Consider the following 27,382-nt stretch of genomic DNA (forward strand, 5'->3'; position numbering starts at 1 on the left):
AAATCCTTAACAAGTTTATCTTAGATGGGCATACTTTTAATGGGCAAACTTTTATGCGGATCCGTAAACTTGTAAAGGAATTATCAAAGTTATCAACCGGCATATTTATGCCAAGTCGCCCATAAAGGCATAAGTATGCTTCGGTCCGCATAACTTTTGTTAATTCTTCACAAGTGTATGCCGATGGGCATAAATAAATTTAAACTTTGCCTTGCGAATTTTTTTTTAAAATTTTATTGTGTGGGGGTTCCGAACTCGAAACCCATGGAATTTATGCAAGGAGCAAAATTTAAAGATTTGAATATGAAGAAAAATTTAAAAATGGCCCCAAAGAAGCGGTCCGCGAATGTCTAATAATTTGATGGGATAGGGTGGACGGGCCCCTCCATTTGAAAGGGTCTTAAGATGATCAGCCCAACCCAACCATAAAAGAGTCGCGATAGCCCTTCATTTTCCAGTCGCGATAGCCCTTCATTTTTCCAAGAGAAATTCTTTTCAATCTAAACTCAAACTTATTAGTATGTCAATTATTTGTTAACATTTCTAGCATATAAATATGAAGGACGTAATTTGAGACAACTTACAGTATTGTCAACGCCAACACATTGCCGAGCACGTTTGAATATGTTTGTGATAAAGTTGTCTTAATTAACATCTTCATCTTCATCTACCATACATAGTTTTAATTAGTTAAAAATTATAAAATAACTTAATTTCAAAAACTAATAATATTTAATTTTACTTAAACAATATTACTATTTTGAATTTGGGTAAAGCCGTGCAATCAATTTCGAATAGAAACAAGTGTTTGGACATGTTCATGATGGATGCGACTTTTATACCCACTGATTAGGAATTTGCAATTTGCAGGATTGCCCATCGCTGGAGGTGGTCTTTAATTTTTACCCCTCAAAATGGTGGTCTTTAAAATTTGCCTTTCGGGCAGAATTTGCATGGCACGAGCGTGAAATTCTACTATGCTGAGTCTGTGAAGTGCCCAAATTCTGGCCTTCTTTAAGCGAAATTTACATGGGCAGAACTTGCAAAATTCTGCCTAGCGAAATTTTGGATTGTAATTTTTTTTTTTTAACTGAGCTGGGGTTCGAACCTACAACCTTAGGGCGTTAGGCGAAGGGCAATACTTAAAGACCACCAATTTGAAGGGCAAAAATTAAAGACCACCCCAAATGAAGGGCAATCCGCGCAAAAAAAAAAAAAAAGATTTAACGTTAAACGAGTAAAGTGTTGTGCATGATACTAAGACTTATTCGGTAATCACAATTCCTAGTTTTTACTTCTTTTTCACAATCTTCTTTTAAATTTTAAATTGAAATCAAATCGCAATTACGAATGCAACTTCTATACTGGGTGATCATGATTTAACGATTATAAGTAAAGTATTGTGTAAGATACTAAGACTTATTTGTTAATCACTATTACCAGTTTTTACTTCTTCTTTTTCACAAATTCCTTCTAAATTTTTAATTTAAATTAAATAGCCCTTTGGGCAATGGACCAGCCTCGTTGAGTCTCAAGGATCAGTGAGCTGACTTGGACTGTGCTTATAATTAAGCCTCTGTTTTAGATGGACTTAATAAATCTTAGCTCAACTCTACCTCAATAATGAGCTGGGTTGGCCTGGCCTCAAAGATCAAGCCCATTTTGACGTCTCTAGACCCGACCAATTTAGTTTTGCTTGGGCTAATTAGACTCGTGTAGTATTTTTTGGTCGATTAATTTGAGCATAATCCAAGTTAGTTCAACCAAAAAGTTTGGACAACTTGAGCTGCCTCGGTGACCAAAATTAACACATAAAATTTGTCAAAAATAAAAATAAAAAATTGGTTTGTTAAATAGTCATGATAGATAAAGTTGTCTGTGTTTTACTTGGTGCTCGTGTAATTTACAAAAGCACACACAAACTAAAAAATTATTTTGATTGGCATGTTAAGTTATGATTCATTATTCAGCCCGAATTGATCCGTTAGATTCACCCAAAAATATTGGACAGGTTATACACAATTCAACCCTTTTAACTTCCCAAATTTAGCCCGATCAATCAATTTTAAATAATAATTATATGATATAGCTGTTTTTTGGCTTGTATTTAAACTCACTTTACATCAAAGCAATAGACAAGTGACACATACATAAACCTTTAGTATTGAAACATAATTAACTAGTAAAGTAGCCCACGCTTCGCGCGGTGCGACCGAGGCGTTAGTATATAAAGGATGTTGTTGAAAACTAAGTGCATAATTAATACTGTTGTAAATTTACTTGAGATAGAATAGATTAAATTTTTTTTATATATGAATACAGTAATTAATTTTATATATTTGACTAAATAAAGTTTATAATGTTTTTTTTAGTAATAGACTTAGATGAAGTGGTTTTACATTAGCAGATTTTTTGAAATAGATAAATGAAGAAGTATACGTTTAAATGAATATTTTAATAATTTGTTTACTTAAAAAGTATTTTAGACTTCAGATCTAAATAGATCGAATTTTAACATTTTAATGTACTTTTTTAAAAGCTATCTTTCCTTTTAATCTTGTGTTTATTTAAAAAGTATTTTAGACATCAGGTCTAACATTTCTACAACTTCACCTTTGTCTTCCTTCTTGTTGATCAACTAATTATATTCCCACCTTTGTATATACAGAAAATAATTTATCAAAAAAAACACAGGAAACCGAATATCTTAAAGATAAAATTGCTCAAAGAACATAGGAAATCGAATATCTTAAAGATAAAATTGCTCTTCAATGTTCCTTTTGTATATAAAATTGCGACTTTACATAAAGAGGAAAAAGAATACAACATAATATGGAATTCTAATTGTAACTTGTTTGAAATTATAACATTACATCAAGGACATTAAGAATTGTCTTGCCTCTTCCGTCTTTAAGCAATATCTTCATCCTTGGAAACTCAAGGTGGTCTCGGTCTTCAATAGTAAAAATTTGATATGGGAATTTTCATTTTCATCTATCTAGAAGGCCTTTGACTACTCTTGGAAAAGAATGGATAAAGTTTATATTTATACGATAGATTAGTAATTGAAAATATTGTATCATTATGTTAATATTAAATGCATTAAAAACTGGCAAGAACAGATAAAGTTTAAGTAAACGAAAAGAAGAGAATACCAATGGTTTAATATAAGGATCAGAAAAGAATGTCCAGTCGAACAGAACTTGTCATGGCACAATAATGCGTGCATCGATCCCTGCACAAAAGCTTAACTTGAATATTACTTGATTGGCAGCACATTTTTTTTTTGGCAGTGAAAATGAGCACGGGAAGTTCATAACTCTTTTTAATGTATTGAAGCTCTCGACCGATCGATATTTGTGATTGCGTACCATTTTATCACGTAGAGGGATGAGTTGTTTAATTTACTATATACTCATATAGAGGATGCTCTAGCAAAGTTGTTAGGCAGGAATATATGAGTAGACTCTTTTCTGGTTCCTGAATCTTCAGGGCAAGGACATTTTCTTGAAACTATCATGATATAAATAACAGTTGGGTCTTCACCGTGGATTTTGCGATTACCTTCTGTGAAGAAACTCTTCATTCCTTTACCCAGTTCCTATTTCGCTTGGGCTTCCTTTCTCCTGGGCTTCTCCCTCGGAAACCATGATCTTGGATATGCTGCCAAATAAGTGAGAACATACAGAGAGTACAATTAAACAAAATATGTACAAGGGAAGGACTGAAATTTAGATATTAAAAACGATTATAAAATCTAACCAGTTAGATGTAACCAGCCCAGATACGAACTCTAACTCTGTCATAGGGATTCCACTGTTGGCCTACCGCTGTGAATCAATACGGTACCTTTTCGTGAACTGGGTTGTGTTGACAGGGATCATAAAGGAATTGTCTCTTGCAATTTTAACAATATATGGTCGGAGAAGAAGACCATATTCACAGAGAGGAGTTTTTTGACACGCAATAAAGATGACTTTTGGAGAAGTAAGGGACTGGGTTGCTCAAGTCTCTTGCACAAACTGAAAGGGTACAATTAACCATTGTTGTTCCAGAACAATGTTCAGTTAGAAACTTAGGGAATTCTAAAATAAAGTAAACGGTGTATTATAATGTTTTTAACGGAACGATGCATTGCCTCTATTTCCCGAAACGATGCGTGTCCTATGGCTTCTCTGTAAGATATTTTGATTTGTATTTTACAAAGGGAAAAAGGGGAAAAAATAAAAAAATAAAAAAAGGAGGAAAAAGATAAATAGGTTTTTTGGCTCTAAAGAATGCCACGTCACCGGACCTATGTCCCGCAATTATATATATATATAGATTAACATGAATTATCACCTTATTAAGTTATTTCATTATAATAAATTCACAACAATTTGTATAAACATTAAGCACATTTGTTTTTTGTTTTTAGAAAAAATAAAAATTAAATCTTGTCTATCGTTGCTCATTGAGCATGGACCTGCATATCTTTATAAGAAAGCATTACAAAAGAGGGAATTCCAAAGCCTGCGGAATTTGGAACAGGCTCCAACATATTCATGAGAGTAGGTTAGCAATTAAGCTCACAAAAATAAGTCCCAAAGAGAAGGTGTTAGCATATACACACTCCTCAAGAGCAGCTATACAATATTTAGGGGACATCAAAAAGATTAAGTTTTTTGCAACTCAGTCCATAATTAGCCAAAGAATCAGCAACTCTATTTGCCTCACGAAAACAGTGTTGTGTCTTAAAATGTTCAAGAAATTCCATATTTGATCTAATATCCACAATCACTGGTTGTAATCTCCGAGAAACAGAGGCAATGATTTGGATCCGTTTACTAAGCATCAGAGAGTTAGTCTCAATCTCAATTATGTTGAAATTATTATCCCTACACCATTTGAGGCTGGTGTTTAGTACAAGAGCTTCAGAAAGATTATTAGAGATAAACCCCAAATTAATGGAGAAAGCACCAACAAATTTTTCTTGACAATTTTTTATCACACCACCACTACCACTGAGACCTGGATTCCCTTTAGAGCAACCATTCGTATTCAATGTAATCCAATCAGTTCTAGGAGGTTGCCACTTTATTGCGATGACTTCAAAGTCAGGCCTGACTTTGTCTAGTAAATCATAAAAATGGAACCATCTCATGAATGGAGGTATTCTGAGGAACTGTTTGTGAGCCAGAAGGGTTAGTTGTTGATTGATTTGTAAAATGATGCCATTGGAAGACATCCTAGTATTCTCAAATCTACTCTTACACCTTGCTTTCCATATTTGCCATATAATAATGCCGGGAGCAGCTTGAAGGACTAATTTCTAGATAGAATTAAAAGCCTTTGTCATCCACCACATCAGAACAACTCTCTAAGTTCCTCTTGTCCAGATCTTATACCCATCATCTGGTTGAAATGCTTCCACACTGTTCTACTGATTTTTTCCTTTGCAAAATAGGTGTTCTTCATCTTCAATATCAGGCACAACACAACAATCATATTTAGAGGTAAATATTTACAATATTTAAATTGTATTCATATTAAACGTCATATTTCATTGAATACAATAGTGTAATCTTGAAATACACGTCAAAGTTACTTATGATCGTATGTGAGAAACATAGTTAATGAATCTGATGTTTCAGGAAACTTTTTGAAAGGGGTTCGGGTCATTGGTTTGTGAAATCATCTTTTATTTGAAACTTCATATTCAAGGGTCTAAAATTTAGCACTAATAGTTCAAACTTAAAACTACCGATATGAAGTTTAGTTGGACGACATTAATGAAGTAGTATGCCAACAATTGTATGTGATGCATATGTTTTAACTAGATGACATCAATTTGAAGGCCTGATTGTGGAATGAGAACCACAAAATCAAATGAGAATAGATGCTTCTTCATAATTCTACTTGATTGCTCCTTATGCCAACACGGGAAATAAATAAAATGCATAAATAAAGCAACTATGATCTCTAGGAAGTGAGCAATCATGAAGTAGCTCGTATTTAAAAACCGCTACTAAAAGCCTGTTAGGTTGTGTTGTAATTGTTAGTAAAAAGCAGTACAATATTGATTCAAACCAGAAAGTTAAACCAGTAAACAAATTATCACAAAATCATGTCGTGGCAAGTCACTGCCTCGAAAGCGATGTCGGCCCAACAGGGATGCAAATCATTGTAGCCGCTCGCTCCCCAAGGTTCCACGGTCACTTCCAAACACGTGCACTTATGTTGCTATATTTGTGATGACTAGGGGCACATGAGGAGATTGAAGAATTTTTTATCATTTCGCTAAAGGTTTGAAAGTGTCGCACACGAAAACGCAAAATTGGAGTTCAGCACAGCAGTTGCCACGGGCTTGGTGGTGTAGTGGTGGCGTGAGGAAGATGCTGCCCCTAAGGGTTGTTCTTTTGCGCCACCTCTTGCGCAGTGAATTTGGTTTAAGATACGATTAAAGTACTAAGAAATATACCTCGAGTGCAAAATGAAAAAGAAAATTATACCTTTTTTTATAGTATAACATTTTAAATTTGCATGTAAAATTCTTAAGGAACCAAGGGAATTTTCAAAATATTTTTTTGAACAAATCAAAAAAAGTTTAAGGTAAATCTCTGTAAAAATTATGTCGTAATCTATTAAAAATGGAAACTAAATATATATATCAATATAAAAATCTTTACACCATCGCATATAGTTTAAATTCATGAAAAAAGGAAAAAAATAGCAGTATATATCATAATTTAAATTTAAGAAGTTTCACACAATAATTGAACAGTTAGAAGGCCATAGAGTGACAATGGAGAAGTTGTTGGAGGAGAAAGATAAAGGCTTTGAGACTAAGGTTGTAGCAGTGGCGGATTCAGGATTTTCACTCAGGGTGTTCGGAAAAACAACTGGACTACTTGAGCTAGCCTTTTGCATTTATTCAGGGTGTTAAAAAGTAATATATGTACATGAACACAGAAAATTTACCCTAACTATACACTGTAATTTTTTGCCCAGGGTGTTCGGGTAACACCCTGGGCCATGTGTAGATCCGCCCCTGGGTTGTAGAGAAGGAGATGATTTGGGCAGAGAACGAGGAGTTGAAGAAGAGGGTGGAGGAGCAAGGGATTAATTCAAGGGACACAGAGAGGATGAAGAGGGAGTTTGAGAACCAAAGGAATGGATCGGAGGAGAAGGCGTGGGACTTCGACTCTGCAGCTAGGAATGAATTCAAGAGGCTGGAAGAGCTAATGCTCGAGTGCAACCAATCTTTAAGGAGGTAGTCATACTCTTTCCTGTTGTTTATTCTTGTTAGTAAGTTCAGTAACTTAACTTCCAATTGACATTATGAGATTAAAGTTTCCAGTAATCTAAGGTTTGTTGTTACTTGTTCCTTGGGGGTGGATTTATTGTATTACTATGATAGTTTAGTTGGACCAATAGCGATAGCAGCTGTTATAGCATGTTAGCACTCAGACTGTATCTATCTTGGATTCTTAGCAGATAAGCTAGTTGACTTAAAAATGGGCGTGCAGTTTAATTATAGTTTTCTATGTAGACTATTTTTCGATTGTGCTTCTTAGAGTTTTAACTTAAGATAAACTTTATTGATGAGCAGGAATTAGTGATGGATTTTTTTTTTTTTGTTGTTGTTGTTTCTTTTTCCTTTTTATTTTTTGGGTGAAGCTTCATCCTGATGAGCTTACTTCTCATCGGCCATTGTCTTATTATCTAGAGAAATTGAGAACCTAGCCACCGGAATTTGTTAGATTAGCGGAGGTAGTACGTTTCATTTTCTCCCAGGTTGAATCAGATTTGGATTGTGGAACGTATAGGTGCATCATCTGTTCTATTCAACCACATTGCTTTCTTGACTTCACCAGTTGCAACCGGTATACCAACTACCACTTCGGAGATAAATGACTAAATGAGAGTGTCTATGCACTATCTATTCGTTTCTGAAGAATATCTGTGCAAACATATATTTCTTATTGCTGCTTGAAAATTCGTTTCTTTTTTAATCTTCCCAAGTTATACTTTGTCTCATTTTTAATGATACAGGCTAGTGCTCTTGGAGTTTGATAGTAAAACATTTCAATTGATTAATAATGAATTGTATAAATAAGAGTTTGACATGTGAAACAGTTTTTTTACTGAAAAAGGAAAGTTTGAAATGTGAAAGCAGACAAATCGCAAAATAGGGAGGCAATTTGAACTTATAAAGTAGTATTGGTTTATCAGATTGAACTGTTGAAGGGAAAAAAGTTAGGACTGTATGTTATAGATCATAATTTGGGAGGGGCAAGATATTGAAGCTAGGCCTAGGTCAATCAAAATTGGATCGAGCAAGTATCTTTGCGCGTGTGTGCTTTTTTTCTGGCTTGAAGTGAAATTCTCCTCCTACTTGTTTCACATCTCTTTCCTTTTCTTATGACTCTGACAACTGATTATCTCATTTGAAGTTTCAGGTTAAAACTGGGAAATGAATTTCAGTATAAATTGAATGCGCAAGGATCCTCACCAGCGAAGGTCTTAGGTATAGATTACAAAGCAACATTGAAGCCCATGCTTGCGTCCTTTGAGGATGAGATGAAGAAGAGTTACATGTTGAAACTGGAGGAGTTGATATCTCTCCAGCAACAGACAGCTGAGAAGGTTTCCAAAGTAGAGTCAAAGAAGAAACATTTAGCTGCTCTTTCAGGCTCACATTGATAATGTTAGATGTAGCTAGCATCCTATCGCCTTATAGCCGCACCCCCCCCCCCCCCGCCACACACACACCGTTCCCATATAATCTAATCTTGCGTAATACTCCCTCCTATTCAAAAAAGAGTATCCACTTAGCCATTTGCGCACCCTTAAGAAAATACTAACTACTAGGCTAAAATAGATAATTTGACTTAAATGCCCCTAATTAGTAAGTATTGGGATTTGGTCACTTAACACATAATAAGGGCAAATCTGAAAAATTAAGGTTAATTCTTTCTTGATTTGGTAAGTGGACATCTTTTTGAATAAAAAATTAAAGGCTAAGTGGACACTCTTTTTGAACCGGAGGGAGTAACTTGTTGATATTGAATCTAATGATATAAGGTAAGTGAATTCTATCTGCATACCTGTACTATTCCGAATATTGAAAACGCATAAAAGAATGTGTCGGGTAAGGACTAAGGATTGACAGTTGTAGAACTGTTTATAATTGAAATTCTAGTACGCATCGACTTATCATGCCTCAAAGTTTTGAATTTCTTTTTTCTTTCTTTAGCGTATTAGATTGTTGATCAGTTTTACCATGCAATTTTGGTGTTTCTTTTTCCACTTGCATGCATGTGTGTCTTTGCACAGCTGAGAAATTTTGGCCTTCCAGTGGCTGGATTTGAAAATTAAATAAGGTACTATTACCCTTATTGGCAAATTTTGACCAGTGTCTTTGAGGCCTACCTTGCTTTGGTTTATAAGTCCTTTCACATGATCTTATCAGGTTGAGACACCAATGGAATTTGTTTTCAAATAAACACAAGGCTATAGATTTAGTAGGTTTCTGTAATAGTTAAGAGTCATGGCAGTTAACAGCCTTGAAGCCTAACGTGACTATTTGCAAAACCTTTTTGTGATTGATGTCAGTTGGAAGCTCAGTTGGACTTGGTAAAGAAGGAAAGACAGGACTTCACATCTAGTTGTGCAACAGAAGCCAGAAGGATAGTTGAGGAAGTTGAAACAGAGACTCGGATCAGGTTGAAAGAGAGGCTGCAGATTTTCTGAAGGTAATGCTTTGCAATTTAGACAAGATTTATATTGTAATGCATGACTTCTATATGTCCTACAACGAATGTCAATTTGTGGGGTTTTCTGGTCTTAGATGTATAATCTTGATTCTCATTGGCTTGTCTTTACTTTGAAAGGCATCAAAGGCCAAACTGCAGGAAACAATAGCACAGACTGAAGTTGCAAATGTGTGCTCGTGAACTCTTTGCCGCTGTTGATTCACTTTCAAAATATAAAGAGTATATCTCATAAAAAATTGCCATGATGAAGAATGCTCTCGGAGAAACTGCAGGGGCTATAGCAGATATGCATAAAGCTGATTTGCCTGGCTCTGAGCCGTTGTTATTAAACCTATAACAATTGTGGTGCTCATATTAATCATATGTTTGTTAGCAGTTACTAGATGTACAGCTCATTTGAAAAAGAAAGGAATATCTTAGGATTCTTTGTGCACATAGCTTTCTCATCTACTGACGAAAATTTATGTATTCTCTGGCTGCCTGTTGTTTTATGTGGCCTCAATATGACATATGCAAGAAAATCTTTGTTCAAATTCAAAATTGAATATTTTAAGGTTGATGGATTATCACCTCGATAGGAGAAGTTGGAGGATGTGATGGCAAAATAACACAGGGAATTACCTTCTGCGCCCCAAACTTACTTGTGAATATCTGCTGCCACAGTTTAAGCTTTGTTGTGCTCCGTTTTTAAGTTTTTGTAGGCAAAACCATGCGTTTCCAATGTATGAACCAGAACCAGTGATGGAAAACCTGATCTTTGGCATCTTATCATAGTTCCAGACTGATTATAGCCTGCCACTCAAATTCAGATGGACAATGAAACCACGATATACCAAATAACTGAGCTGGACAATGTTTGTTTAGCCAAAAACCCAAATATCAGGCGGGGATTGGGCTACATTTGGTGGAAATTTGTCACTGAATAAATGCAGAAATCTCTCGTTGAAAGTGCAGGATAGGTAGGAAAGGGTGGTTATTGGAGGTTTTGGCAGTGGAGCGCTACCAGACGCATCCATATGTGAAGAGAGAAGCGACCAGGAGGATTATAATTTCTTTACACTATCCGTGTATATAAGTTAACCTCATTTATATGAGCAGCTCTTGGTAGAAAATTCCGAGTGGACTTGCAACGTTTAGTAATCTTTTATGGTGATTTTCCATCATACCAGGATTCTTGGGGATCTTGGCAAGCACAGTTACTTCACCTTCCATCAGATGAGGTAAACTATAAAATTTAAGTCCCATCGCATGTTACACATCTAACATAGCAGGAAAAAACAGCAAACGAAGCATTTCCAACTGCAATCGTTGTCTTTTTTGTACCAAACAATACTTGTTTATCTGGTATTTACAATTTCCTTTATAAGATTATCATCGTTTCACTTACAATCTACAGTTTATCTTGGATAGACACAACACAACCAGGCACAAGTGCTATGAATGAACTTTGTTGCTCATTCTACTTACAGTTACCATGACCATTCTGCATTCAGCTGCTCACGTCCAAATATTTGCAATTTTCAATCGACAGACTTCTCAGATGCTACACCAACCAATCCCTGTACAAGCATCACATTTGAAATTGATCCTCGACTTACAGAGTCATCAAAGCTTAGACCAGTGCTGCAGACTTTTTTGAGAGAGCAAGAACTTGCAGACTTGACAGTAACATCTTGGAAATATTCCGCCATAGTTAGGGAAGTCAAACCAACTCTCATACGAGTTCCCCGCGGTTCATTCATCTGACCATAAACACTGTAGAAAATTGCATACCATGTCAATGCAAGCGTGAACTCTAGGTAAAAAAAAAAAAAAAAAAAAAAAAAAAGGGAAAAAAGAACTAACTAAATACAGGAGAAGCATATAATAGACCTTAAAATTTCCCTTAACAATTAATACAAATCCTACTGGTGACAGTTAAGAATCAATTGTGGACTTCTAAGTCGTAAGGCGACTTGTGAGGTTAAACAAGCTAAAGAAAAAACATTTCTCTCTTCCCAGAGGGAAGTTTAACTCAACAGTCTCTTGTAAGCCCATTTTATAAAGAAGTCATATTTTTTAATGCTACCAGACGGGATATTTCAGTTCCTTTGGAGAAATCCTACAAAATTGGAACCAAAAAAGCAATTTCATATCCCTCCCACATGAGACTTTTTTTTTTTTTTTTCCGAATTTGTGGAAAGGAGGACAAACTATAGGAGAACTCCCTATAACTTGACAGATGTAGATGGTATTTACCTCAGTACAATTGACAGCAGAATTTATGAGGCTGCAGGATTTGAGAAATGTGATGGTTGCTTTGTTACGAATGGATGTTCCAGTAGTTCAGCTGCAGTTGGCCGATCATTCGGATTAACTCGCAAACATCTCTTTATGAAATCCTGAGCTTCTGCCGATAAGGTATCTGGTATAGGAGGAGGCTCACCTCTGCCTATCCTGAACAGTGCTTGCATCTGTCGCACAAAACAAGGATAAAATCTTGACATGTGAATCCCCGCAATGCCTGACGAAAACTAGAGCTTCTCTAAGCCATAAACCATGTTTTTTTTCACCTTTTTCTAGTTATGAAGTTCCATTGTTTTAAGTAACATCTAAGAGAATAAAGAATGTTCACTCAGGACTCATATTGTTGCATGTGTGCTTACCAGTACTAATACTAAGTAAACTTTTTCCAAGACTATAAGAGACTTAAACTGGTTGTGCAATGTCATGCAACAACAGTTGCCTCTGAATTGTAAATCAGCTACAGCTTAAAGCTTAAAGACAATCTGTTAAATTGAAGTGAGAAAAAAATACTAAAAGACAAACACTCATGCTAATAGAAGAATATTTTCAGGAAAATGTATAGTGGCTGTTAAAAGAGAAAGCATAAACAAGAACTGGTCAACTACTAGATCATAAAAGTAAACTTCTTGAAAATTCTATTTTTCACTAAAGCTTTGCATTTGAGTTCATAATAACCTCCTATTTCACTTTAGACTACATATTTCAGAAGATTCATACATAAACAAGCAAGAGATTAAATGTAGAATCTGATTAAATCATTCTCATACTCCAACTCAAGCAAAAAACATGTCATAAAAATTAAGTGCTGCAATTTCCATATAGAAAAATCAATCTTTGAGATATAACATACCCCTTCCAAGTGAGAATAAGGAAGTTTGCCAGTTAACATCTCTAGGACAGTGCAACCGAGACTCCATATATCAGCAGGAATCCCATATCCATCGTTCTTCCTATTAACGACCTGAAATAGCTCTAAGACAAATTTATGAGCCAACGCTGTAAATATCTTGAACCAATTTAATCTTTCGCTATATTACTACACTCAAAAATAAGAAAAGATGCAAATAGATTACAGCAAAGAGTAAATATGGCCAACAATATGGTGACCTGGAAATCATTTTTAATATGGCAAACTGAAGGGGTGAAGGGAGGGACAAATTTCCTAGGCAGTATTAACCAGAATTGTTATGCTTCTATCAACAGACATTTGCTTCAGCAAAGATATATGGAACTCTACTCCTAAATTGTCACATTGTATCTCATTAGCCATGTAATTGCACAAGAAACTTTTATCCAAGCTACTGTGATATCTATCAACACTTAACAAATGTGTTACGGCATAGACATGTATAATGTGCATTTATCTCTCTTTTCCGAAACCTAAGCGAGCCTTTATATAATATTATTTAATAACTTCTCATTAAAATGATATCAAAATTTAAATGGATCAATAATATATACAAATACAACGCAGAAATTACAAACGAAAAGAACCCCCCCACAAAAAAAAAAAAAACCAGTGAGACTTTAGCATCAATAACGCCTCAATCGCAAGCTAATTGGGTTAGCTATGTGAATCCTCACTAACCATGTCTCTCCAATTAGACCCGTAGCAATCCACTGCTTGAAAATTTAGGTTATCTAGCACCAAAGTTCTCTACATTTTCTACTTTTTGTCATACAAATCTCTAACAGAATTAGGAGACTCCGAGAACTAAACCTTACTCACAACTAACTGGTATCACCTATATGGATCTTTTTTCCCTATGTGCGCTATTTTGCCCCATGTCTGCATAAAATTGAGGCATCGATTAAAAAAAGGCACATTGTACAGACTGAAAAAATTGTATCCACTTCTTTTTCCATGACTCGAACCACTTATAGGCATGCAGATCTATGGTCTGTGGGTTTTGGGGTTTGAGAGAGTAGGAATTGTAGACTTCCGACTTCCTAGTTCCAAAATTCTGAGGCAGAAGACAAACCTCTGGGGCCATCCAGAATGCAGTTCCTTTGCAAGACTTGATGTTATTCAATTGTGTTGCCTGTAAAGAATTAGCAAGTTAAAAGAGTAGAGGAAATAGTCTTAATTTATTCTAAAGGACAAATTATTAGGTATTGGAATTTGAAATGAACCAGGGAGAGTAGAATTGGAACAGATATAGACAATTCATACAGCCAACCCCAACTAGTTTGGGAGCAAGGCTTAGTTGATATTGATTGATTGATATAAGACCGAGCAAAGGAAAAAACTACAGAATGCATAACTTTCTCACCTTTGCCAGTCCGAAATCTGCAAGCTTCACTGAACCACTAACATCCACCAATATATTGGCACACTTAATGTCCCTTCAAGAAGAGCATAAACAAAAGTCTTAGAAAGAAGAAGTTTCCATGACATCATGTAAAATGTACTCAGAGACTTTCCAGATTCTCACTACAGTCATAAAGATATTATAGTATGACAGAAAAGTCTCTTGACCACTCCGTCTATGTATAGGACAACAAGACAGGCTGACAGCTAACTGATCCTCTTTTCCCCTATCATCCTCTTTACCGAAGCAAAAACACCAGCACCACTTATTTGACACCTCCTAATTAGAGTTCTTTGCAGATGCAGAGGTATGAAGATTTCCGTAAGCAGCAAGAAGCGCGTTTTAATGAGCTCATATAGGCACATAACATACACCTTCCAAAAGTTACCTGATGAGACCACTCCATGAGCATATTGATCTGATCCTCGTCCAACCATATAGAAAAAGATAAGCAGTTCACTGCTTTGTCTAGTTTCTAAAGAATGAGTCCAACTCCAAGTGTAGTGATGTGATCATCAAGAAATCTTTTCATCTCTAATGAAAATTCTTCTAGTTCCGCTTCCTAGTCTTCTAATTCAGAAAGACTTGTCGTATGGGATGTTAGTAAGGATGAACATGACAAAGTTTTATGCATTACTTAATTAAAAGGAAAAAAAATTCCAACATATCTATCTCAATCTTATAGTAAATTCCTCTTCAAATCACATCAAGACGAACTACACTTTGCAAGTGGGCATCACTATTTATCGTGTCAAGATGGAGTTCTGGTTTGTTTTTGAAGGTGATAAAAAGATTCGACGAAAACCGAGCATATATGAGAGAGTGAGAGAGAGAGAGAGAGAGAGAGAGAGAGAGGTATTAGTTCATGTCTGGGTCAAGGGGACGAGGATTGATAGAATGGAGTTCTTCACGAAGCTGTGCTCTGACTTGTTCCTCGGATAAGAGCACCCTGCTGCTAGAACGGAGCAACAAAATGGCTTTTTTAATGAGGATCGACAAAATGACATATTAATCAGAAGTCTTCGTCCTGGCATATTAAAAAGTATAACATGTTACTGCTCTTCCTCTAGCTTCTTGAGTAAGCATTCTGGTGCTAGAGCAGGACAAGCAATGGGCAAAGCAAAGAGAACGTGAAGACAGAAGAGCTCAAAATAGGTACCTACCACTACCAGACTACGACATTCTTTGTCATAGACTTACTGAAGATGAAATAACTATTGGTGCAAAATTCAGCCTCTTCACAAGCAGATAGAGCTAATGTTGTAGTTTGATGATATCACAGCAAGATATTTCTTAGCAAGAAATGCTCAGACTATCCACCCAGAATCAAAGTCATTTATTTAAAACATGGCATGACGACAACTAAACGATCTTCTAGCGATGGAGAGATAACTTCAGCATGCACACATCTTCAGCAAAGAATCAAGACAATGCTCCATCGATTGAAAGAAAAGACAAACAATAACCACAAACCAGCAAAGCAGAGAACAAATGTATCACCTGTGAATCACTTTTCTGGAATGAAGATAATGCAACCCACTCAAGATTTGCCTGGTGTAATCTGAAACATGGGAATCGCGCAAACGATACTTGCGATAGACACTTGCAAGTGAACCTTTTGTAACAAGTTCAAGAAAGATATACAGCTTGCTCTCGTCCTGAAGATAGAAGAACATTGAAAAGATGAGAAGAATAATTCTCTTAAGTTCATAGTTACAAGATGCACGTCATCAGACTCCATCTAGTAGATGATGTTACCAATTAAAAGACACAACCCCCAACTAAGTTACACAACTGCAGAAAAGAGTTTCTTCTTTCAAATATCTAATAGTACTTTTGTCCATGTGTATAGCACATTTGAACTATAATTTCACAACTTACACAACAAAGAGGAAGTAAATATGCAGAAGATGCACACTCTGGATTATAATAGCATACCTTGTTTGTGCCATGATAGCGAACTATATTTCTATGTCGAAACTGACTTAGAAGAGAAATCTCCTGCACAAACAAACAAGTGTTAGGAGAATAAGGGAGAATCAATATCCAAAAGATAAGTAGTGAAATGGCCGACAGATACCTGTTCAAGTTGATAAAGGCTTTGCTGGTTTCCTGGGTCAATTAATGAAACTTCTTTGACGGCAAAAAAGAATCCATCACTGCACACAGAAGAACAAGGAAAGAAACTTAAGAAAAAAAAACATATTATTTCTACTTAGAAAAAGAAGACATATTACAGGAATGCATGTGTCTACCTTATCAAAAAAAATTAGAGGAATGCATGTGAGGAGACGAAGTCCATCTGAAAATGCAAGGAATCAAGAAATTCAATAGAACAAAGGGCAGACCAAAGAATCCATTTTTAACCGGTATGATTGAGGGAGCCCTAGCTGATACTTGCATATTTACTCTACTATAAGCAGCTGGAGTGGGGAAACTTTGTCTTACCCACCATATGGACTCTTCCCCTATGTGTCAAAATATCAACCTTTAGACCTAAATAACTAAAGACCCGTTTGGCCATGAGAATTTTTCACTTTTTTCCGGATTTTTTTTTAACTTTATTTAAAAATCAGCGTTTGGCCATGAAAATTCCAAATACAACTTGAAGTTGTATTTGGAATTTGAAAAGCACCTACCTTGTTTTCGTTTTTTTCACTTTCAATCCCTTCATACAACCAAATACTCTTTGCAAAAACTATAACCAGACACAACTCCATCTTCAACTCCAACTTCAAAATTCCAGCTAAAGTGAAAAATATTTGGTTTTCATGGCCAAACGCCTCCTAAAATTTGGTCAAAATATATATCCTTGATCAGCTTTCTTGTTATATGGTTTTCTGAGGGTTTACTCGCTCCCAAATATGTTTTCCCCAAAATCAAAGATATTTTGATTCACAGGTTTTATTGTACAAAGTCTGATCCTCTTTTTGGAATTGGGGATTTTAATGATTATGCCTATACAAGGAGTTGTTGCTATTACAGATAGTTCTATGCCTTATAAGATCTAGAAGCATGTATGCCTTGCTAACGTCTTAGCCTCTTAGAAAGGTGAGGCAATTTACTACACTCCTGCTGGTAAAATCTCATCCCTAAGGCCTAACCTGCGGCTTTATCTTTAATCGTAAATTCTCTTTGGGTCAGGCTAAAACTACATTAGTGATTCTTTTTCTCTTGATCCAAATTTTTTTTAGTGTTTTCTTACCAGAGTTCGTCAGATAATAAGGAGGTTAATATACAATAGACATTGTTGTTTTCCCCAGAAGAGTCTAATAGCACAAATTGTTAACGATATATCCTAGTAAACTTAAGCTTCTAATTTTGGACAAGCAAGCAACTTAGCTCCAAGATACACCATCACTGTTCATGTGTGCAGATAAGGAATGATGTCAAATGTAATCACTTACTCGGTGAAGCCTTCATACACTGTTCCAAATGACCCACTCCCAAGAAAGTCGCCCTTTTGCCAAGATTTTATACTGGGAGAACAATTTGGAGAAACAGAATATCCATTCTTCGAAATCAACGTGTCGGATTCATCACTCTGTGACTCAGCACTTATCTTCGAGAAAACGCTATAGAATTCACCACTAGACGATTTGGAGCTTTTCTTCGATATCAGGCTGTAGGAATCATTACTCGGTGATCTAGAGCTTTCAACAGCATCTCTTACACCTTGCTCCAATGGCTTTTCACAAACTCCATCACTATCTGATACTTGTGAAACATTTCTTACATAATCCTCATTAGGCTCTTCATTCTTAGCAATCTCTCCTAGTTGCTCGTCTCCAATTATGTCATCAGAAGTGCTCTGTACAGGTGAAACCTCATCTTCATCATTTGCAGGACCAAAACCTTTAATAAAATCCCAAGCAGACGTGAATTCATCCTCCACTGGACGAGCCAACCTTGGTGGTCTAGAACCCTTAATTCCACATTTCACATCCACAGGCAAATTATCATCCTCCCGGTCACTAACCCTAACCCTAATCCCATTTTCAGGTGAAAAATTTAAGCTTTGCCTCAATTTAACCCTAAGACCATTTCTAACACTATCAGAGACCTCATCCTCACTGTCCGATTCACTAGCCGTCAGGTCAATTTCATTTTCCGTCGGACGGTCCGATTCACCGTCAACAGACAGTTCATTCGCATTTTCAAGGTTAATACCAGAGGTACTAGCAAACCTGGTGCTGCGTAACCGATCAGAACGAGAGCAAGGTTTGTGAGCTTCCCAAGCAGCAACAGGAATCGCAAAGTCTTCAGGAGAAATACCTAAAGAGCGGCAAATAGTGTCGAATTCACCAGCAGCACCGTGGATTCTGAAACTTGTACGGTCAGTTAATGGATAAAGGTCAAGCGAACGAGTGCGGTGAGTATTATGCTGATCTTCGAACGATGATGGAGATGACGGCGTTGATTGTGAAGCGTCGTAATCGACGTTTTTTAGGGCGTTTCGCCGGTCAAGTTTAGGTCTTAGCTGCTTCTTCTGCTTCCCATACATCCCCTCAATTGAGATAGAAGAGAGAGAGTTCAGGTTAGGTTATAGTTATACCTACATGTACGTATACGTAAGTTTCAGATGAATAATTAATGGTTTGTGTTATTGACTGGTGAATTGAAGAGAAGAGGAATTCAGAAGAGACGGCGACGACTGCAATTGTCAAAACGCTGTGAGTTGATTGCTACTTTTCATCTTTCGCTCTTCTTTCAGTGTTTTTTTCAGTTATAAGTAGAGCGCGGTAATCACGCGGTGCCACGCAGAAGTGTGTTAACTTTATCCTAACATAAAACGTGGATAAAGTCACAGGTAGTCCCTCTTATTTTTCATACATATATATTATTATATTATATATATAATAGCAACACATGCCCGTGCATCACATATCTGTTCACTTTAATTAGCCAATTTTTAAAATTTATATTTTGAAAATAACTTTTAAAAACATTCTAATTGTCATTATATATAGCAATATATACAAAATGTATTTTATGTACCATCACTTTAGTTATAATTAAAAATGGAGTTGATGGAATTAAGTCTTTGAGATGGAAAGAGTCGGACTTTTTTCTCATTATCATGACAATAAAAGTTGTTCATCGATGTAAAAGAAAATTAGTAAGAATATGAGGGAAAATTAATATTTTGATTCTAAATTTTTTCTTTTAAATTCTTTAATATTTTATATGTATCACAAACTAGGGTTGATATCCATTTCAATTAAGTAACTGTTCAGATTCAAACATAAGAACTATTGTTGTATATATTGGATTTCTTAAAAGCAAAACTAATAAAATATTTTTATTAAATTAATTAAAAAATATATTATAATTTTTTATATTAACAATTATAGATAAAACAAATTGTTACAAAGAAATCAAAATTAGAAAGATATATGTTATATCATTAATACACCAAATTTTAATTCCGAAATGAAAATATAAAGTAAAACATTTTATAAATGTAAAGAAATAATAATCAGAGACTGCAAAAGAGAGTAAATAAGTAAAGTATTGACAATGAAGGAAAACGGGAATAAAAGTCACTCTCTCCCTTTACTTTTACTTGTCGACGTTCACATATCAAGGAAAAAAAAATCTTCTTCTTATTTTACTCTTCACATTAATTATTCATTTTCAAATCATTTTCTGAGGCTATTGAGACTACATACCAATAAATATGGATATTATGATAAAATATATACTTTATTTATTAATTCTCAAAGAACGTGAAAAGTAAAAAATGAACAAGTTATGAAACTTTTGGTACAAATTTGCATTGGTATTGTTCGTGTTTTAATGGCGACCGGACTCCTCTTCTCTGGAAGTCTAATAGTTTGGGGGACGTCGATTCCTTGGATTTTCTGGCTTCCCTTTCCCTTTAACCAGCCTCTCTTCACGTTTAAAGTATTGACAAATAAGGAAAACGGGGATAAAAGTCACTCCCTCTATTTACTTTTACTTGTCCACGTTAACATATCAAGAGAACGAAACTAATATGATAATTATTAATTAGTATGAAACTTCAATTATGTTGATTGTGTATAAAGATAACGACTATGCGTATATTATAAGCATACATATCATTCCTTTTCCTGTATTCCTTTATTTATTGTGGGGACCATCAAGCTAGGCAACGTAAGAAGAGTGGAGAGAATCATGCAGAAGGGGCTGGCCATTAATTTCCATGGAATTAATGAGTGAATATTTGTTTGTTCTTATTATTAATTTTACCCTTTAATTACTCATTTTCAAATTATTTTTAAAGGCTATTGAGACTTACACCAATAAATATGAATATTATGGTAAAATATATACTTTCTCTGTCCCATATTACTTGTCACTTTCCCTTTTGCACGCCCCTTAAGAAATCAGAAGTAAAAGATGTATTTTACTATCTTACCCCTGTCTTTCTCCAATAAATACATTCTAATCAAAATTGACTATTTTCAACAACATTTATCACTAAGGGTAAGATGGGAAAGATTTAATTAATTTTATCTTATAATTTTATATTGGTTTTGTAAATGAACAAGTAATTTAGACATATATTTTTAGTAATATGGCCAAATAATATGGGACGGAGAGGATAAGATGTGAAAAATTTAATTAATTTTATCTTGGTTCTGTAAATGAACAAGTAATTTGGATTTATATTTTTAGTAATGTTGAGTACTTCATTTACGAACAAGTAAAAGTGCACGGACGATAAATATGTGTTGGACAATTAAAATTAAAGTGCATACTTATATACATGAGCAAAGAATAAATATTTAGTAAAAAAGTAGTTTAGTAATGTAGCCAAGTAATATGGAATGGATGGAGCACTTCATTTATTAATTCTTAAAGAACTTGAAAACTCATAAGTTAACAAGTATAAGTGCACGGAGGAAATAAATGTGTCGGCGAATTAAATTTGAAGTGCATACGTGTATACATGAGAAGAGATAAATATTTAATACTATGACATATGACCACATAGGATAAAAAAGTAGTTGGTTAAAATGTACAATTTATATAGCTTGTGGTACAAATTTCTATTGTTGTGGTAGTCCTCTCTTCACACTTAGATATATTAGAAATAGAAAAGAAGAAAATGTAGAATAGAAAAATAGACATATATTTTTAGTAATGTGGCCAAGTAATATGGACGAAGGGAGTACTTCATTTTTATTAATTCTTAAAGAATGTGAAAAGTCAAGTATAGTAATGTTGCCAAGTAATATGGGACGAAGAGAGTACTTCATTTATTAATTCTTAAAGAACGTGAAAAGTCAAGTAATGTGGCCAAGAAATATGGGACGGAAAGAATACTTTATTTATTAATTCTTAAATAACGTGAAAAGTCAGAAGTGAACAAGTAAAAGTGCACGGAGAAAATAAGTATGTATCGGATAATTAAAATTGAAGTGCATACATGTATACATGGGAAGAAAATAAATATTCAGAAAAAACATGAAAAGTCAAAAAGCGAACAAGTAAAAGTTTACGGAGGAAATAAATATGTGTCGGAGAATTAAAATAGAGGTGCATACGTGTATACACGATAAGAGAATAAATATTCAGTACTATGACATATATTCACGTGGGATTTATTAATGCTTAAAGAATGTGAAAAGTCAAAAGCGAACAAATTAAAGTGTACGGAGAAAACAAATGTGTCGAGAATTAAATTTGAAGTGCATACATCTATACATGAGAAGGGAATAAATATTAAGCGTATCCACAGAAGAGAGAGTACGGGCCCTTGCCCAACATTTAGTTTAGACGCGGTTCGAATGCCTTTATGCTATAGGTTGTGTTAAGCATGCTTCTTCAACAGAAAAGAAAGTATTTTTCCATGACAACAGTCGCGTTTACGTGGGCTATAAAAATAGTTAGATAAAGTGTACAAGTTATATAGCTTATGGTACAAGCATTCATTGCGTGTACAATTTGTGCAGCTCATGGTACAAGCTGGAGGAGCGGTGTTCATCCCTCCTCCACGCTTATATATAATAGTACTATATATGTTATTTCTCTTACTTCGATTAGCATATTCTTTTTTGTTATTTTCATTTTCATATTGTTTAGAATTATTTGTCTTTATCTGACCTTTTTAATCATGTTTTTAGGATCTTTCGGAGACAGCCTCTCAAGATAAGGGATAAGGTATGCGTACATTCTATTCTCCCCAGACTCATGTTATGAAATTTCATCGAGTATGTTGTTGTTGTTGTATCCAACGTGGAATAATAACTCCAGTACTAAAGTTTCAGTATAGTTTTTGTTAGCAACCAAAGAACTCCTAGATAAATACACTAGAGAGTGGCAAATCCAGAAACCTCAAGGTAAATTTTAAATCTCTAATCCAGAAGCGCGAACAAGTACACTAATACTTAATAGTTAATAGTTAACTGACGATATAGTATATTTTGATTGATGTTGATTAAAGAAAAATAATTTTCTGATAGAGCGTTATTAACATTTTATTCATTTTTCAAACTACAGAGATGAATAAACATATTTCGGTGAAGTTATGTCCGCAGTCTACTAGAAAGCAAATTTAGTATTTTTTTTTACACCATAAAGCGTTGTTTATGCTAATCTTTTTTTTTTTTTCTTTTTTTCTTTTCCTCTGACGGTCTTCTATGAGACCTGTAATATTAAATATTTAGCAAAATCAATAGATTTTTTTTAGCAAAACCCAAGTTAATCCCAAGAAGTTGGTCTCTAATTATTTAGGGCCCGTTTGGTCATAAGAGTTATTCACTTTTTTCCGGAATTTTTTTTCATTTTTTTCCGGAATCAGCGTTTGGCCATGAAAATTTCAAATACAACTTGAAGTTGTATTCCGGAATTTGCAAAACAAAAAACTTGTTTTTCACATTCAAAACAACTACATTTCAACAAAAAATACGATTTCAAAAACTATGGCCAAATTTAACTACAACTCCAACTCCAAAATTTCAAAAAAGTGAAAAAGTTTTTGGTTTCTATGGCCAAACGCCTACTTAATGTATCTCCTATAATATATTCCTCCAGTCGAACACAATGAAAATTCGAAATAAAAATCTCTTATTTTATTCGTAACATGTTGGAGAGGATCAAACTCGGCAAATCTGCCAATTTTGCCCCAAAACTGGTCCGATTTGGCCCATTATAAGGCTGTTTAAGGGGTTGTTGGTTGGAAACAAGTTGTACAAGGATAATTTATTCTGAAATTAGTTACTCCACTCTCTCATAGGGATAAAATAACACTACAATTTCGAAATAACTAATCCCGGGATTAGTTATATCACGATTTTTTTCCAACCAAACACGGGATAAACTCATCTCAAATATAATCCCGGCACTACTTATCCTTATCCCTCATACCAAACGAGATGGATTGGTCCAGGCCCATTTCATAGTGCTTTAGTTGAATGATCCCAATAAGTAGGGGTGGACATAGTTTGGGTCAATCCGAAATCCAAACCAAAATCCGAACTTTTTGAATTTTTTGTTTGGATTTTTGGATTATGGATTGGATTGAGGATTATAATTTTAAAATTTATGGATTTCGGATTGGATGTTTGATTATGTACTATAGATATTTGGATATTCGAAATTTTTATACCTTATATTCAACCCTACCCATATCATATGTGTCTAATAGGCTAATAATACAAATAAATCTAACTTCAAAAGGGCCAATAGATTATTACCCCACGGGCTATGAACCTACCCACTATATAATAAGTCTAAACATAGAAGTTTCTACTAAATCAAATATAATATAGGGTTTTTTTTTGTTTTTTTTTTTTTCACATTTGGCTACAATCTTATAATTATTTTATCTTGCATTGCCCCGAATGCGTTTTGCAACAAGTGCCACTGTGCCAGGTGATCGAACTACCTCAAGTTATCCAAGAAATTCTTTTCTTTCCACTGTTCTTACTATTACAGAGTAATTAAGATCTAGATTTTCCTCTGTGGAACTCAAACCTGAAAAATAATCTTGTGTTGGAGTAGAGAAAGATGCACTTTTGAATTTATGCGGAAAGCGTATTAATTGCTTTGGTTTCTAGTTCTAATTTGGTTTCACATTATGCTAAGACGTTGTAACTTAATAATTGGGACACATGAATTTAGTTACAAATAAGCCTGTCTTAAAGACTCAAAAGTCAAATTTGAAAATTCTAAATATCCAAAACGATTAATCTAAAATTGAACTTTTCAATCCAATCCGAGCTTATTTGGATAGGATCTGGATTGTAATTTCTTCAATCTGAAAATCAAAAATCCAAATCGAAATTTTTATATCCAATCAGACGGCCCGAACGCCAACCCCTACCAATAAGTCTGGACCAGCCTTTTTTTGGGGGGGGGGGGGGGGGGGGGGGCGATTTGCACGATTGCCCTTCGTTGGGGCTAGTCTTTAATTTTTACCTCTCAAATTGCTAGTCTTTAATTTTTGTTCTTCGCTTAAAATACCTCGAGGTTATGGGTTCGAACCCCAACTTAGTCGTAAAAATAAAATAAAAAATCGCAAGACAAGACTTTGTAAAAAGTCTGCCTTATGCGGCAGACTTTGCGTTAAGGCATTACTAAAAGTTTGTCGGAAACAACAGACTTTGCCTTATAAGGCAAAATTTTTGCAAAGTCTTGCCTTGCGTTTTTTTTTTTTTTTTTAATGAGTGGAGGTTCGAACCCAGAACCTCGGGGTAATTTCTGCCACCTTTTTAAGCGAAGTACAAAAATTAAAGACCAGCAATTTGAGGAGCAAAAATTAAAGACTACCCCAAAAGAAGGACAATCAGGGCAAAAAAAAGTTTTTTTAGGGACCAGCTATTTATGCGCGAACCAAATTGGGGCATAAAATTATCTTTGGTTGTCGATAAATAACCCTATGAAAAGGGACACAAAAACATATATAATTGACAACTTTATTGCACGTAGAATTCTAATACTAGAAGGTTCATATCAGTTTATATTGAAACCTAGGGAAAAAACCAAATTAGAAGTCAATGACACCCCGTGTTTAACTCGATCGCGATGTCTATATATGAAAGGAATATCAAATATAATCAATTGATGATTATTTGATTTGTTAATACTCCTTTTCCATTGTCTTTCCTTTGAAGAGTAAGTACATTTCATGTAAAATACTTTTTTTGAGTGTTTCATTATGTGGTGACGGACAAATTTGATTTTGATTGACATCAAAAGACAATGAAAAAGGAGAAAATAGTTGCGATAACCTCTCTCTCTTTTTTTTTCCTTTTTTTTTTTTTTTAATATAAAAGAGAACATTGTGTGTGATTTGGTACTAGGAAGTTGTTGAACTCTGTGTATTTTTGAATTTTTAGATTAATGGAAGTGTCGTTTTCCCATGTTTCTGCCACTTTTCAATGTATAACGTGTTGGCATTATTATTCATTTTATTGATAACACAAAAGATAAATAATAGTTTGTGGATTTTTTTTTTCACCCACTTTTTGTAATCTTTGAAAGATTTAAAGTCCCACATAAAAAAATGAAATTATTTCGAGCACTTTATATATAAATATCTTTCTCACGATATTAGTTGAGTTTCCTCTATACTTGCTGAGTTGAAACTTGACAAACACACACGTGGCAGCCGTCTCATTCGACTCGTGATCATGACACGTGTGTGACTAGAGGCGGAGCAAGAATTCAAATTTTATGGGCTTAACTTTTAAGGTTCGTAGCATTTAACCCATATATGCCCTTTATTATAATTTTAGTGAATTTACACATCGTGCCGAAAGTACTGGGTTCATATATGAACCCAGTACTGACAAGCTGCATCCATCCCTGTGTGTGGCGCACATCTTTAGCCAGGCTTTATTTGTTCTTACCGTTTTTAGTTACAACTTCAATTTGTAACTACTCCACAATAAGTATACAGTAACAATCGAATTCAATTATGTATAACAACTAATACTATAACTGTCATATTTTAATTACGTACCAGTTCAATGCTAAATCCAACTCAAGCAATTTGTCCTATAAAAGCAACATCCTTTGTGAATGGGGAATAATTTTTGCATACTCCAAACTTTCAATCATGAACACACGTGTTTGTAAGTGCTGTGAAATTTTGCGGAGCTATACGTCGAAACTAATTGCGTTATAATCGGACCGAAATCTATTTCACAACAATGATTCATGATACAATATGTTGATTATTAGTACATTACATTTTATTTTATTCAGTATCAATATTTTAACATTTTTCAACAAAAAGAAATTAATGACTTGTTCATATCTTTTGCCCAAATTCCTGCCATTCCAATGACCTTAAAGTTAGTTACTAGGTGAGTATTTGGAAAAGAACTTTAAAATATAGTGCCCGTGTCTTCTTTTTTTTTTTTTTTGGCCAAAAACAAAAATGTTGAGCATTTGATAAAGTATTAACTATTAAGTTTCATTTGACAATTAGCTGCGATCCCAAATCAAAGTGCAATGTCTTTTATTTATTTAGGTTAATTATATCAATAAATTATAAATATAAAACTAAAACATCGCACAAATCTTATGAAAAAAAAATTACACTGTGCTCCCAAATCAAATGGGTTCTAAAAATATTCCAGATCTACTTTCCTTATCTAACTTGAACCTATAAAATCTAAAGTAACTGATGGCACAAATTAGAGATGTGAATTGGAAACAAGACGAGTCTAACAAAGTATGATAACGACCATAATCTTTTAATTAACTCATAAGATCACAATAATATATATAAATATATATATATATATATATATAACCTCTCTTTGGCCAAAGATTCTATTTATATTTTTTCTCATTTTTTTGAAATCTTCTCCATTTTTTTTCTCATTTATATGCAATGTTAAAAAGCTCAAAAATCATTCCTTTAATCCTCTTAATTATGTTAAATGCTATCTTTAAAAATAAAAATAAAAAGAAATATTATTGCCTTCTGTCTCTTAATTACTCCTCTCTCCTTTACTCTTATTTATTCTCATTTCTTTTTCAGTTTAGGAAGTGAAAGGGTCTATTATTTTGTGTAAATAACTC

General features: G+C 34.5%; 1 protein-coding gene and 1 pseudogene across 1 annotated transcript; one reads left to right on the forward strand and one right to left on the reverse strand.

Moving 5' to 3' along the window:
* The first annotated feature begins 1,171 nt into the window (after window positions 1–1,171).
* Window positions 1,172–10,550, forward strand: LOC132064626 (kinetochore protein NDC80 homolog; annotated as a pseudogene).
* Window positions 10,551–11,023: 473 nt separating this feature from the next.
* Window positions 11,024–19,079, reverse strand: LOC132064625 (mitogen-activated protein kinase kinase kinase 1-like). The gene is made up of 9 exons (XM_059457672.1): window positions 17,764–19,079; window positions 16,437–16,515; window positions 16,295–16,357; window positions 15,857–16,014; window positions 14,318–14,390; window positions 14,027–14,086; window positions 12,895–13,005; window positions 11,997–12,211; window positions 11,024–11,513 (listed from the first exon to the last, which is right to left on the reverse strand). The coding sequence occupies exons 1-8, from the start codon at window positions 18,858–18,860 to the stop codon at window positions 12,020–12,022; spliced, it is 1,833 nt and encodes a 610-aa protein (XP_059313655.1). The 5' UTR covers window positions 18,861–19,079; the 3' UTR covers window positions 11,024–11,513; window positions 11,997–12,019.
* Window positions 19,080–27,382: the final 8,303 nt, after the last annotated feature.

The sequence above is a fragment of the Lycium ferocissimum genome, chromosome 7 (genome assembly GCF_029784015.1).
Source record: "Lycium ferocissimum isolate CSIRO_LF1 chromosome 7, AGI_CSIRO_Lferr_CH_V1, whole genome shotgun sequence".
Classification (NCBI taxonomy): Eukaryota; Viridiplantae; Streptophyta; class Magnoliopsida; order Solanales; family Solanaceae; genus Lycium; species Lycium ferocissimum.

Coding starts and splice junctions, on each gene's coding strand:
- LOC132064625 (XM_059457672.1), bottom strand. CDS start 18,860: ATGTATGGGAAGCAGAAGAAGCAGCTAAGACCTAAACTTGACCGGCGA. Junction 16,516..17,763: donor GTGTATGAAGGCTTCACCGA/GTAAGTGATTAC, acceptor TTCTGTGTGCAG/TGATGGATTCTTTTTTGCCG. Junction 13,006..14,026: donor CATTCTGGATGGCCCCAGAG/GTTTGTCTTCTG, acceptor GAGCTATTTCAG/GTCGTTAATAGGAAGAACGA.